Genomic DNA, 14,897 nt, shown 5'->3' with positions numbered 1-14,897 from the left:
GAAAGCTATGAAGATCATAATAGTCAATATTTACTCTAGCCTCACCGTAGTTTCGGCACCAGCACGTTTATCAGGCAGTTTGAGAAACATAAAACAGTTAAAGTGCACTTAAACATACAAATTCTTAAACTGCTCGACTAGTAAGACTCTCTTTATCAACCCTCATTCTTTACAAAGACATCATTATTTTCCATTAAAGGAATACACACTTCAAGTATATATAAATATACTATATATATAATTGGCGCGTACACCCTTTTTTGGGTGTTTGGCCGAGCTCCTCCTACTATTTGTGTGCGTCTTGGTGTTGTTCCACAAATGGAGGGACCTACAGTTTTAAGCCGACTCCGAACGGCAGATATTTTTATGAGGAACTTTTTCAGGGCAGAAATACACTCGGAGGTTTGCCATTGCCTGCCGAGGGGCGACCGCTATTAGAAAAATATTCTTCTTAATTTTGGTGTTTCACCGAGATTCGAACTGACGTTCTCTCTGTGAATTGCGAGTGGTAGTCACGCACCAACCCATTCGGCTACGGCGGACGCCACTTCAAATGCATGCCTTCAAATCATAATGTTTTTAGCGTTTGTCCTGGTCGTGCGTATATGAGTCGAATTCATTGCACACTACTGCATGAACAGCGTAGAAAACAAACAGCTACAGACTTCCATTCCAACTAAATACGCGTAAATAATATGACGTTGATTACGACTTCCTTTTTGGCCGGTAATTGTAGCGCTATTGATGAATGTTTCTGTGCATGATAATTTTCCATTTCATTAACGAAAATTGAATTCAATGCAATTGTATATCAGGTATCAGGTTTTCATACATATGTGGTACGCATTTTTAAACGAAATCTTGAAAATTTGTCCGGGGAAATTCACTGCCTTGGCCGAAAGGGTTGGTAGTGCTCGGGTTGGAAAACCCGGTCACGAAACACGGAATGGTAGAAAAATATTTTTTCTAATAGCGGTCTCCCCTCGGCAGGCAATGACAAACCTCCGAGTGCATTTCTGCGATGAAAAACTCCTCATAAAAAAACATCTGCCCTTCGGAGGAGCCATAAAATTGTAGGTCTCGCATACCACAAAGAGGAGGCGAAGAAGCTCGGCCAACCACAAGTGTATAAACGCCAATTATTATTATTATTATTAACTCTTCCACATCTGTTATACGAGGAGCTTTACTAAATAACGAAGTTAAGAAAATAAAATAAGAGTTTTTCGCAGCGTCAATTGCATTATTCAATAGTCACACCTGGAAAATTAAGCACCATCAAGGAATACACTGGCCATACTCGCTGCTAAAGGTCATCAAGTTGTAGTATCACAGAAAACTTCTATGTTGAGAAAATACTTATAATTCAAGATCTTGTTTTGTAACTGATTTTGAGGTCAAGCAATCCTTAGGGATTAGTAGAAATGATATCAATTATGAGCATATTTCTCAAACAAAATTCAAAATTCAACAAAATTCTCAAAAAAAAAAGGATACCGCAGAAGTTGAATATCTTTTTAATAGTTGGAGTTGATTGGTCGAAGAAATAATGAAGAAGTAATATCTTAAAACTTAGCGAATCTCAAGTTAAATGTTTCCGCATCCGAACCCAATCAGTATTATCAATTGTTGTTGTTGTCGTAGCGCATAAACATTCGCCATACATATTCGGAGAATGCTGCTGAAGTGACAGTCTTTGGCCGGATATAAGTCCGGGTCATTCCGGTTACGCAGAACCAACTGTCGTGGGAACTTGGTATTATTAGTCTCCTCCAAAAGCCTACCCGATATGCGTGTTCGAGGTGTAAATGGCCACTTTTCTTTGCTTATTGTTAAAAATATTAAGCTGATGAGTTATAGCGAAACAAAATATTCACTTGGCAAACAATTGCTTATAGCCCGAGAATATATTTGGAAGTCTTTATGTGGCAAAAAATGCTCAAAATCGTACGCAAACAAAAAAAGAACAATTAGAAAATCAAAGTGTTTTTGAGCGACTTCAAAACTTAGATTTTATTGTAATATCTACAAGGTGGCGCAAAATTAATCACCCTACTGGAAGATTTATGATTTGTACAAATAACGTCTTACGGTAATCATATTTGACACAGCGCGTAAAGGTCAAAATAAAGATTTTTTAATTTAGTAAACATTTTTTTTTTTCTTTTTTATTTTTTATTTTTTTTTATTTTTTTTAATTTTTTTATATTTTTTTATTTTTATTTTTTTATATTTTTTTATTTTTATTTTTTTATTTTTATTTTTTTATTTATTTTCTTTATTTATTTTCTTTTTTTATTTTTTTTTTTTATTTATTTAATTATTTATTTTCTTTTTTTATTTTTTTTTATTTATTTTCTTTTTTTATTTATTTTTTATTTATTTATTTATTTTCTTTTTTTTTTTTATTTATTTATTTATTTTATTTTTTATTTTTTTTTATTTATTTATTTTTTTTTTTTTTTTTTTTTTTTTTTTTTTCAAAAACAAAATTAGATGATAAAATTTGCGCCACTTTGTACTAGAATTTGATGGGTTACAAACAGCGCGTAAAGGTCAAAATAAAGATTTCCATTACTGAAAATAATTTAATTTTTTTATGTAGTAATTTTTTTTTTTTTTTCAAAAACAAAACTAGATGATCAATTTTGCGCCACCTTGTACTAATATTGGATAGTTTGTAATACGGGGGGCTGTAAAGCTCCAGGCATAGCACATAGATGGCACTGGTTTTATTGCATTCACCCATTTTCCAGTTGGTGCTAACCTTAAAAAGACAGCTGTTAAGAATTCATGATATTCTAGTCATTAATATAGATCGTGAGTTTTTGTGCTAAGAGGATCAAAAATACATGGATCAAAAATACTTTCGTATTTTACTTTTACACTCCTTCTTGATGGGGGAAAAATACCATTCAAGCGAAGTAATGGCAACACTGGCTTGAAAAAAGTATTATGGGGACTCCGTTCCATCAGAAACAACAATAAAACGATGACTTCAAGCGTGATCTTAAAGACACCGATGATGCACAACGCAGTGGACGTCCAAAAGACGCGGTAACACCAGAAAACATAAAAAAAGGCACAAAATCGTTTTGAACGATCGAAAAGTGAAGTTGCGTGAGTTAGCTGACATCGTACAGATATTAAAAGAACGTGTTGGCTTGCTTCATATTGCATGAGCATTTGACTATGATACCATAAAGCTCTGTTCAAAGTGGATGGCGCGTTTGCTCACTGTTGACTTAAAACTAGACAATGCACCGTACCACAAGTCAATTAAAACAATGACAAAACTACATGAATTGAACTTCAAGTTGCTTCCACATCCACCGTATTTGCCAGATTTGGTACTCGGCGACTGCTGGGGCTGTTCGCAGACCTAAAATTGCTCGCGGGTAAGACATTTCGCTCGAATGAAGAGGTTATTGCTGAAACTGAGACCTATTTAGAGGCGAAAAAGATACATCGTTCTACAAAAGTGGTTTTGAAATGTTAGAGCGGCGGGGGAATGATTGCGTTGTTCTCGATGGAAATTACGTTTATTCATCATTTTGCACGAAAAAAAAGGTGTTAATTCGTTAGGCCTGGGACTTTTCAACCCATATGATGTTACGACAAAAATGTAGCCTGAAAAATATTGCGAATATTGTGAATAGATGAAGCGACTTAATTATGTGCAGATTGAATAACGGTATATAAAAATGTTCAAACTCTTTTGCGGCTTTTATTTAAGATTGTTTTTGAAATGTTCTCTGGCTTCTTTTCAAGCTTTACCATTGATAAAAGCTACTTCTCTCCTTTAGCCGGTAATTAAGTAGACCGCCAGCCAATACAAATAACGGAGGATGAATGGAGAATATGACGATTGCATACAAAATAATTTAGAACATAAAAAATATAACCAAATTTGTTTTGCTAATTGTGGGTAAACACTCTATAAATTGCATTACAATTTGGGGTCAGAAACAACTCAATATTCCGCAACATGAAATCTGTGAAATTTATTGCAACACATCAACACAAATTCGTACATATCCATGTATGTATGTAACTTAAAAAACAAAAATTCCAACCAGTTACTCAGACATGTGACCTCCAACCTTACCACACATTTAATTGCAATACTTGTACGTACCACTCCCACAAAAATATGTAAACGGACGGACAGTAGCAGTGTGCCAGCTAAAGTCGAACTCAACACCTATGGTTTCCCACTGCTACCACCAGCCGTATGTGTCCTCCCCACCCTCCATCCATACATCATCTTCTTCTTTCAGGCTACATAAAATCTTTTTATTGTTGTTCTTGTTGTTCTTATTGCATACCGACAGCAGTTGCAAATGCAGCATGACGTGGATGGCGAATGGCAAATGGCGAATGGTTCTTATAGCAGACGGTAAACAACGTAGTTAGCTCCGAGTGTTGGTGGGTAGAGATATGCTCTAACAGAGAGGGGGTCGGATTTACAGAATTGCATTTCCGTCATTAAATGAATTCATGTTTCCCAAGCGTATGGGAGTATACCCTCCGCACTTTCGCGCTTCACCCTGAACCCGAATGTATAATATTTGCTTGCATGTAGCTCGTCAACATTTACAAAAGTACGTCTACCTCGGCTCGTTGTCGTCATCATTACCCCTTACGGCACTTTCTACCCTCCCGCGCGGTCGTGCTTCTTTAAAGTTTTTAACTTTTGGTCCTGTCAGTATTTTTTTCATCGCCATTCATTCAGCCATTCCTCTTACGGTTCTTGTTTTTGTTATTTTATGTAGGCAACTGAAGTACCAATTCATTCTTTCTTTTAAGTTTTTTGTTTTATTGCCGTCACCAGCCACTTAAATGCATTTTTTGAAATCCTTTCATACTGCCTTCTTATCAACAGTCTGCGTGGTGAACGCACTTTAATCGTTTTTTGTTGGCAAAAAAAAAAACAAAAAATACAATTCTCTCTCCTTTCTTTTTTGTACACCTTTTGTATCCTTTTTTCTCTGACTTTTCATACGTTCGAAGAAATGCAAACAATTTAAATAAAGCATAAAATAGAGTGAGTGTATAATGAAGGGTAAAAATAACGCAAAACAAAAATAAAGAATATAAAAAAGAGCTCCAACAACACCGAAACGTCAAAAAGTGTTGGCAAGGACATCTTATAAAGCAAAGTGGGTGCCGCCGCTTTCGCTTTCAGGCATTGTTTGACTTTTTATACCACTTTTTTTTTGATTGATGAAAGCGTAAGTACTTAAATAATAGAGTTGAATGACGACAGGCGCCAGTATCTGGGATTGGCATAAGGAAATAAGAATGGACGCTGAGGGGATTCGTAATTGAATTAAGGAGTTAAGAGCAACGCACGCCGCTCAACATTTACAGTTGTTTCAGCTTCAATAAAAATAAAATGTGAAGATAAAGAACATAAATGACCATAAACACCTACAAATAACTATGAATTATCAAACAAATTCTGAGTTCGTTGTTGTTGTAGCAGTAATATAAGCCCTGTCAGTGTAGTGTACCGGACCGTCTTCGCCCAGCTCATCTAAAGGTAGGCCCAGGACAGGTTTGGTCCAGAGGGAGAGGGCATTCGGTGGTCGGGAGTTTAGGAAGGTGGTAACGATCTCCCGATGAATGTCGTTTATTGGATGTCTAAACACTGTCTGGTCCAGTAAATGTATCTTAATTTGTCCTGGATCTCGTCGGCGTAATTGAGCAGGTGTCTCCTGACGTGCCTGGGAGGCGGCTCAAGCAGGTGAAGCCTAACAAGAACGGCTTGCTGAGCACTTTATTGTGCTCCATTACAAGGAGCATATGTGCCTCGTTGTGAAGAGAGGTTATCAGGAGGCAACCCGTCGCTGTCCGAATAGCAGTGTTTTGGAAATCTGGAGCTTTATTCCCTGCGTGTTACTAGCTCCAGGCAACCAGACAGGTGCAGCATAGTTTAGAACCGGCCGTCGTACACAATTCTGCGAAGTTCGTAGTTTTCCTCACTCAGGACATACATTTATGTTTTTGCAAGTCTTGAGTATTGAGCTCGCACATAAATCCAATTCATTTCAACGAATCATTATTAAAATGACATGATTCCTGAGAGTTCGACCCTTGTCAGTAACAGCTTAGACAGACGGTGAAGTTTATCGGGATTAACGACTTAATTCGGAATTATCCCAGAAATTAAAAGCAAGTAATGCGACCTGACAACTTTAAATAAATTCTTAATTTAAGCCGATTCGGGGAATTTTCGATGGCAACATTGTCGAAAAATGACAGTTCATATCTGTTATGAATGAAAAATAATGAAACTTTTTAAGAGAAGAACGAGAAAGACTGGAGGATGCAATGCTAGTTTGCACCGGCACGTTCGGAATTACATTAACTATTATATTTTGATATGAACAGTTTAGCAATTTCAATTTAAGATTTTTTTTAATAAATAGTGTTCTTTAGTTTATCGTATTTGTTGCCTGTGGAACATGTTTTAATGGCAAAACTTTCCAATAAACAAATCAATTTTAATCACAATTAACTTCGCCGGTAATCCCAACTAACGCCGCCGCCTATTAGAACGCTTCTCACAGAAACTGTCTGAGAGCTGTGGTGCTTGCAACAAATTTTCTATGAAAGTAGCTCGGCATAGATAGGTAGGTAGGTGGGCTGCTGACTGTCGCAATGACACACTTAGACCTTCATAGGTCCATTGCGATACCACTGAAACTTATCCATACCCCATGGCTTCCTTTTCAACCCATCCGGTATCTTTAATAAAAGAGCAAAGCTTCATTAGTTTTAGATGCGCTATGTCCGCTACATCAATTAAAAATACCATGTCAAGAGTGCGGAGCCTCCTTGTCGCTAAGCTTACACGCTCACATAAAAGGTGTCCGAGCGTTTCCTCTTCTTCTGTATTTAGACAGCTTCTACAGAAATCGATGGACGGGAGTCCTAACCTTCTAGTGTGGCTACCTATCAGACAATGACCAGTTAATACCCCTATCATTTTTCTTAGAGTTTCTCTGCTAAATCCTAACAAGTTTTTTGATCGACCGCTGTTCCATTTCGGCAATGTCTGTTTGCTTAGTTCGCATGTTGAGAGGTTTTGCCAACTTGTATTAACCTTTTTGATGGTTATCAGTAATTTACAAGTGGCTATAGGCATGGGTATCAGCATCTTATCCGGTTGGAGGTCGGCCGGTTCGAGCAAGTTCATCTGCCTTGCGGTTCCCTGCTATATTCCTGTGGCCTGGCACCCAAATAAGGTGTACTTTGTAGTATTTTGATACGTCATTTAGAAGTTTATAACATTCTATGACTGTTTTTGACGAGTGTGTTCTAGATGCTAGCGCTTTTATTGCTGCTTGGCTGTCCGAGTATATGAAGACTTCATTTGTGGATAATACTCTCGTTTTTATTACCGTAAATCCCTCTTTTATAGCAGTGACATTCGCCTGAAATACACTGCAATGATCAGGTAGGCGAAAAGATTGGCTAACTACAAGTTTATTGGAGTAAAGCCCTCCTCCACCTACTCTGTTGTGTAGTTTTGAGCCATCTTTATAGATGTTTATATCATTTTCCTTAACAATAATCCCATTCTCCCATTCCTCTTTAGAAGGAAATACTGTGACGAAGGAGTTATCTAAGTTGATATCCTTGGTCTTACAGAAATTATTTGTAACAGGAATGCAGGGGATTTTTTTCTAAAATTGAAGAGTGTCCTCTCTGGTTTGTTCTGAGAAGACCGTTTTCTCTTAATCTGAGAACTGCCTTGGCAACTGTGTGCTTGCCGAAATGCTCTATTGGTAACAAGTTAAGCATAATGTTTAGTGCCTCTATGGGTTTGGTCTTCAGGGCCCCGCAGATGCAAAGATTGGCCATTCTTTGTATACATATGTACCCTGGTTTTTTTTTATTTATAACTTATCTAAAGCCGGCCACCATACTAGTATACCGACAGTCGGTTCTACGGTTGCATATCCGGCCAAGGACTGTCACTTCAGCATCATTCCCCGTATATACTTATATGGGGAATGTTTATGCTGCTACAACAACAACAACCGTATGTTAGGTTTGATCTTACAAATGCTATGTAAAGCCAATATACGATAGATGGGAAAGACCTCAACTTAGCGTCCTATTAGTTGTTTACAAGAGTAGAGTGCTATTGTTGCTCTTTTTACTCTATCTTCGACATTTGACCTCCATCTTAGTTTTTTGTCGAAATAAAACTTTCTAATTTGTAAGAGCCTCAATAGTTCATTCACTCGAATCAGACCAGAATCTGGCATATTTTACTTTTTAAAGTCAAATAAATAAACCTCCCCAAAAGAAAAATTTGCAAACTTCTTTGTCGTGCTAACCGGCGCCAATTGCACGCACCAAGTGATGCGTCTGAGTAAATTATAGATATGTGTTTTTGTTCTCCCCTGTTCTTCTCGCCCTCCCTCTAACTAAGACGAAAGACAAAGACTTCTTTAGTGCTCTAGAATTTAGGTGAATGAAAATCTAACATGTTCGAAACATTGGTTGAGAATTAAACTTTTCTGCACCTTTGGGTTTTCATATCAATCATTTTCGATTGATTATGTTTTTATGAATTTGAATTAATTTAAAAAGAATCACTTTTATATGGCAAAACTCACCTTCCATCGCTCAGCGCACTTTCGGGAGAATTCAGCAAAGATCACTGTCTCATCGGGGTGCTTCTTCTTGTGCTCCTCTCGGCATGTTTGTACAAAGAATGCGTACGCGGTCATACGGCCTCGGGGTTTCGCATCAGCTTTAGCGCCACGAATCATCGTGCTCTGTTTTAAGAAAAGAAAGAAAAAATAAAGAATTTATTAGTAAGGTTGTTTCCAAGCTACGGGACGCACTACTATAAGTAAAAATATGTAAATTCATACAAAATATTTGTCTAATTGGTTGACTTAATACATTTTTCAATATAATGGAGTTCGTATTTGAAAATCTGATATCGACTAAAAATTTAAGTAGGTATTAAATATAATTCATAGATAATTCCTCATAATTGTCGACATGGTTTATCCGTACAAGAGCGCTTGCATGATTCGTTGAGACTGAGACATCCATGCGATTTACTTGTGTTTGGGATTCCCCGTTTTCATTATGACATTTTTTAACGACATAATTTGACGGGAAAAGCTTTTGCCATGGCTTCGCATCGAAATCACCTAAAATGGCAGGAGTTTTCGCTGGAATGGCACTCCGTCATAATACAAACAAAGCATAAGAATATCGCTTTAAAAAATTTACTAGGAACCTAAACGATTTGCTTTCTTTGGGTACTGCAGAATTTGACATTCTTAAAGTCCCTGCTACAGACAAGGATAGCCGAAACCGCAACAGCGGACAAGGAGGAGTCTTATCACCCTTCCTGTGGAGCCTAGCAGTAAACGACCTGCTTCACTTGCTGACAGGATACGCGGATGATGTTGTAATTATAGCGAGAGGCAGGTTCGAAACACTCTTTGCGATATAATGCAGAGCTTTAAAGCTGACAAAAAGATGGTGCGCTGGGGTTGGTCTGAACATAAACCCGTCCAAAACAGCATCATCCTTTTCACCACGAAAAAGAGCCTTACCAGGAATGAAAGAGATCAGCATAAACGGGGTTGCTATTGGTTTGATCAGTGAAGTTAAGTATCTTGGACTTGTCCTGGATGCCAAGCTTAATTGGAAAAGGCTTGCTGACGCAACCCTGTGATGGATGTGCATCATGGTAATAAGACCAATGTTGACATATGGAGCAGTCGCTAGCTGGGGCATCGAGAGTCACTCTCTCGACAGTGCGGACTGCGCAAACTAAGCTTCAGCGCTTAGCATGCGTGTGCATCACGGAAGCGATGCGTACCTATCCTACAGCTGCGATGGAGATGATATGCTCGAGCTGACACCGCTCCATATAGTCATTCAGCAATTAGTCAAGTGTACCCTGCTAAATATTACCTGGGAAGGCTTTGGGAGAGGAAAAGTGATGTCATCTAAAAACATGGAAGTGCTAAACTTGCAGCTCCCACTCGCCCAGCTACCCAGAAATGATATCACTAAGGTGACCAAATTGGAAAAGAAGTTCAGAAGTGAACTAAACTATAAGTTGAGCTGCAGTAGACCTGTATTTGAAAAGAAACTCTAGAAGTGTACCCTGCACTGGTACACAGATGGCTCGAAGAAGACCCCAGAAGGCATTAGCGCTGGAATTTATGGCCCCAGATCCAAACAATCTGTGCCGATGAGTAGTTTTCCAAGCATCTTTCAAGTGGAGATGTATGCCAGCTGTCTATGTGCAGAGATAAGACCGAAATGTCCGAAATGAGCGAATTGCTATTCTGAGTGGCAGTCAGGCGGCACTCATGGCCCTATCGTCCTGTGAGATCAGATCATCACTGGTACTTGAGTGTATCGAGAAACTTGACCCACTAGGAATGCACAATTGAATCCAGCTAATTTGGGTCCCAGGATGCAGGAGTATAACTGGGACCGAAGTAGCCGACGCATTGACGAGGGAGGTTGCGCCCTCGCTTTTAATATGACCCGAGCCATTCCTTGCCATGGAACAACACACCGTCAAAGAGAAGCTCAGGACTGAAGAGCTAGGGCTAAGGGAGGTTTGCTGGCACCAAACTATTAGGTTACGCCAGGCGAAATCTTTACTGGGAGGGAACAACCAAAAGAGGTTTAAACAACTCATAACTCTCCCTAAGGGTAACCTGCGAATGCTCACGTGCATCATCCTCACAGGCCACTGCAAACTGCGAAGTCATCTGCACATGATCGGTATTTGATCTACGGACTCTTGCCGTTTCTGCGACCAATTCCAGGAGACTCCAAAGCACCTTCTCATGGAATGCAGCGCTATAGCCCGGAGAAGGTTGAGACATCTTGACCAACTGCAGCCAGAGGAAAGGCACATACGCTCAATACAACCCAGCTCTATCCTGAGCTTAATAAGGGAACTGGGCTTGGATGAGGTACTGTGATGAGTGGAGGGCACAAAAGACCATGAGGTCGAAGTGCAAACCTCATTCATATATCTATTTATCTATATTTTTCACTTTTATGCGCTCCATTGCTTTTATTTTTGTTGACGTGCGACGCCATTTCCAAAAATTATAAATCTTTCAATAGGGTGATTAATATTGCTCCACCTTGTATGGTTTTTAATGTGTAATGTAGTTCGTACCCTTTTTATAAAAAAATAGTGATTTATCTTTAATTTTTCAATGCGGTGTATATGAGAAGAAATCGTAGAAGTAGGTACAAATTATTAGTAGTTAGGGCAAGTATGTAATTAACCCTTTACCGCATATGAGCCCATATATGGTATTGCAATTTTGATTCAATTTTGTTTTTTTTTTTACAAATTAATTAATTATAAAATAATTCAAACTATTTTAATCTATCAAATGTATATTTAGCAATAACAAAATACAAAAAACATATTGTCAACGATTTTAAGGTATTTCGAATTAACCTCGGTTTTGTGCAAGTGGGTGAACGGCAGAATTGAAGAGCGAGTAATTCAGTTTTTTTTTTAACTACTCCCTATCCAGAATCGACTCCGACATACTAAACATATCGCACCCTAAATACAAAAGGGTCACAACTCAAAATGTTCATTCTGCTCAAATATGAACGAGACGTTATCAATAAAACGGTCCGCGGATGACATATGGCAAAAATAAATTTTTTGTTTTTTGGTAGGACTGTTATAAGCTTACATGGCAAATTTCAGCGTGATATGTCACATAGTTTGTTTTCTGTGCTACTGTAAACAAGTCAAGCTCGAGTGTGGAAAATTTTGAGTTGTGACCCTTTTGTATTTAGGGTGCGATATGCCCGGCATGTGAAGGCACCCCGCACGACACTAACCACCTTTTCATATGCCCATGAAACCCACTCATCTAACACCCCTCTCCCTCTGGCCCCAACCTGTCGAAACAGCTAGTTTCCTGAGCCTAACGTTCGATGAGCTAGACGAAGACGACCACTGACAGGGCAAAGTTACTGCTACAACAACAACAAGCAAATGATTCATTTTCAAAAAACGATAAACCGAGTAAAACCGTAAGTACTTTTTGCCAAAAAAAATTAATTAAATAAAATAAATAATAATAAAATAAAATAAATAATAATAAAATAAATAATAATAAAATAAAATAAATTAATTATTTAATAATAAATAAATAAAAATTATTAAATAAAGCTATTTCCACCGCGATCCTTTTTCTCAACGCTTTATTAATTCATGCAGTAAAGGGTTAAGATATTTTGAAAGGATACTTCTCAAGTTTTTTGCGATTTTCCCATGTAATATTTTCTTAAATTCCTGAAAACTTTGATTTGAGTCGCAAAGAAATGAATTTTCTGAATCAGAAACATTTAATTTACCATCTACACTTTGCGGAGAAACTCGGTATATATGGCAACGTCGCGAGGTTTGCGTACAGGCATGAAAATACAAGGCAAACCAACCGCATGCAAAGGGCACACAGATGAGCCAGTATAATGAAAAATGGCTTGGCAATAGCATCTAAACAGTAGCAATAACAAGATGTTGTTGTTGCTTATGCACACAAGCAAGAGCAAATTTATGCACAGTAAGTACAATAAAACAATAAATCTACATTTTACCTAAAGATATATGCAAGTACATGCATATGTATGTGTGGAGGTATGTGCACCTAAATCTATGTAGATGCGGATAACTATAAGTAAATATATAAAAGCAAAATTTAAATATATACAATTGTAAGCTGAGACACATGCACCAGTCCAGATTTGCATATACATACATACACATCTATAATTAAAGTATTGGTGTTGGTGTTGAAGCTGACAGTGATGAAGTGTCCAGCAGACGATAGGCAAACAACCAACCAAACAACAGGTTTTGTTTAAGCGGAGTGCAGTATTGCAGTAAAGTTCAGATGCACATATACACACATACATACATATATCTATGTAATGTGTGGGAGTTGTGCGAATAAAGTGCAGCGTGGAGAGGTGAAGCCACATAGAGAAGTTGAAAGATAGCAAAAATAGATATTTGTACATATGTACATTTACGTGTATGTAAATCTGTATATATTTGCATAATTATACACATACACTAGTGGCGGAAAATAAAGGAAACGGTTTATATTACAACTGATTTGCGTTAGTAAATTATTAAAATAACTAAATATATAAATTATCTCTTAAATTTCTCTTTTATATGCATTTTACCAAGAACCAAACTTCAATGGGTTTTTGTTTTTATTTTGTTATTTAAAAAAAAAAAACCTATTTTTTAACCTGCGACTGAATAGACCAAGTCTTTCTAACCAAATAGTAACAAAAGTAATTTGAGAACAAGTTTAATAGCACCACTACAGCATCGGGCATTGCTTATAAAATCGCAGCATATAAAATCATTTCAAGTTTCTTTATTGTTTGCAAGTATCAAACTGTTTTGTAAACTCATTGTTATAAAAAATAATTAGAAAACAAATTGCATATGCCGCTCAAAGTATAGACTCTATTTCCACCGCCAGGTTAACTGCAGTTAACTTACTTTCGCTCGCCGCACGCTATAAATTTGAAAAACAACTTGAAAGGCGGAGCAATTAAAATAAAAACAAAAAAAAAACATAATCAAATAAATATTGAAATAAAATTAAAACAAAACAAAATTTACAAAAAAAAAAACGTATTACAATAAACAAAATATTCCAAAAAAAAATTTCAAAAACAAAAACAAAAGAAATACAAAAAAAATAAACAATTACAAAAAAAAAACACAATTAGAAAAAAAAATACAAAAAAAATCATATTGCAAATAATAACAATTCTAGATTAAATTTTAAGAAATAATAAAACAAAGTTTTAAAAATCGTTGTAATAAAATTTAAATAAATATTGAAATAAAATTTAAAAATAATTTTAAATAAAATTTAAAAAAATTTTGAAATAAATTTAAAAAAAAATATTGAAATAAATTAAAAAAAAAATATTGAAATAAATTAAAAAAATAATATGTATTGAAATAAAATTAAAAAACAATATTGAAATAAACAAAATAAATACAAAAAAATATAAAAAATATACAACAAAAAATACAATAACAACACAAAAAAAATATTACAAAAAACAATTTTAGATTAAATTTTAAGAAATAATGAAATAAAATTTTAAACACCATTGTAATAAATATTGAAATAAAATTTAAAAAACAAAATATTGAAATAAAATTAAAAAAAAAAAAAAATATTGAAATAAAATTAAAAAAAAAAATATTGAAATAAATAAAAAACAAAAAATTATTGAAATAAATTATAAAAAAAAAATAAAAAAAAATAGTATATCTGTAACATACAAATTTTAGGAATCGCTTCGTTTCGTTAGAGTTAAATTTTGTAATAATTATAAATATATAATTTTTTTACTCAAAAAGGTCAGTATATAACTTAGCAAGAAGAAGGGGAGCGGAATATTGCAAAATGAGTTAATGCTTCTTCCGAAACTTTGGCCGAAAGCGTGCCATACATTTAAGAAAAGCCAGTGCCACAAAGCGTGCCAGTCGTTTCTTAAATGTTTACAGGTAGAAAAAAATGTGCAATCTATGAGCGTTCGCCAATAAGTCCTTGAAAATGAGAATAGGTGATGTGAAATGCAACACTTCTTCGTTTGTCTAGAAGCCTCGTTAATATAAAGGTATGTTCTCGGCCGCCATAGCCGAATAGGTGGTTGGTGCGTAACTACCATCCGGAATCCGAAAAGAAAAGAGAACGTAGGTGAAAGACTAAAAATTGAGAAAAATTTTTTTCTAATAGTGGACGCCCATCGGTAGGCAATGGCAAGCCTCCGAGTATATTTCTGCCATGAAAAAGCTCCTCATAAAAAAT

At 36.1% G+C, this 14,897-nt stretch overlaps 1 protein-coding gene across 7 annotated transcripts in view; it reads right to left on the bottom strand.

Moving 5' to 3' along the window:
• The window catches only part of LOC129239670 (high mobility group protein DSP1), a 95,316-nt gene that overhangs the window by 12,141 nt on the left and 68,278 nt on the right, over positions 1 to 14,897 (bottom strand). For all 7 annotated transcript variants that reach the window (XM_054875355.1, XM_054875358.1, XM_054875359.1 and 4 more), the window contains one exon: positions 8,637 to 8,798. In XM_054875355.1, the coding sequence (XP_054731330.1) occupies positions 8,637 to 8,798 (162 nt within the window). The remainder of the gene's footprint in view (positions 1 to 8,636; positions 8,799 to 14,897) is intronic.

The sequence above is a fragment of the Anastrepha obliqua genome, chromosome 2 (assembly GCF_027943255.1).
Source record: "Anastrepha obliqua isolate idAnaObli1 chromosome 2, idAnaObli1_1.0, whole genome shotgun sequence".
NCBI classification, from domain to species: Eukaryota; Metazoa; Arthropoda; class Insecta; order Diptera; family Tephritidae; genus Anastrepha; species Anastrepha obliqua.
The sequence above is the reverse complement of the archived record's forward strand: the minus strand, read 5'-3'. Positions and strand labels throughout refer to the sequence as shown.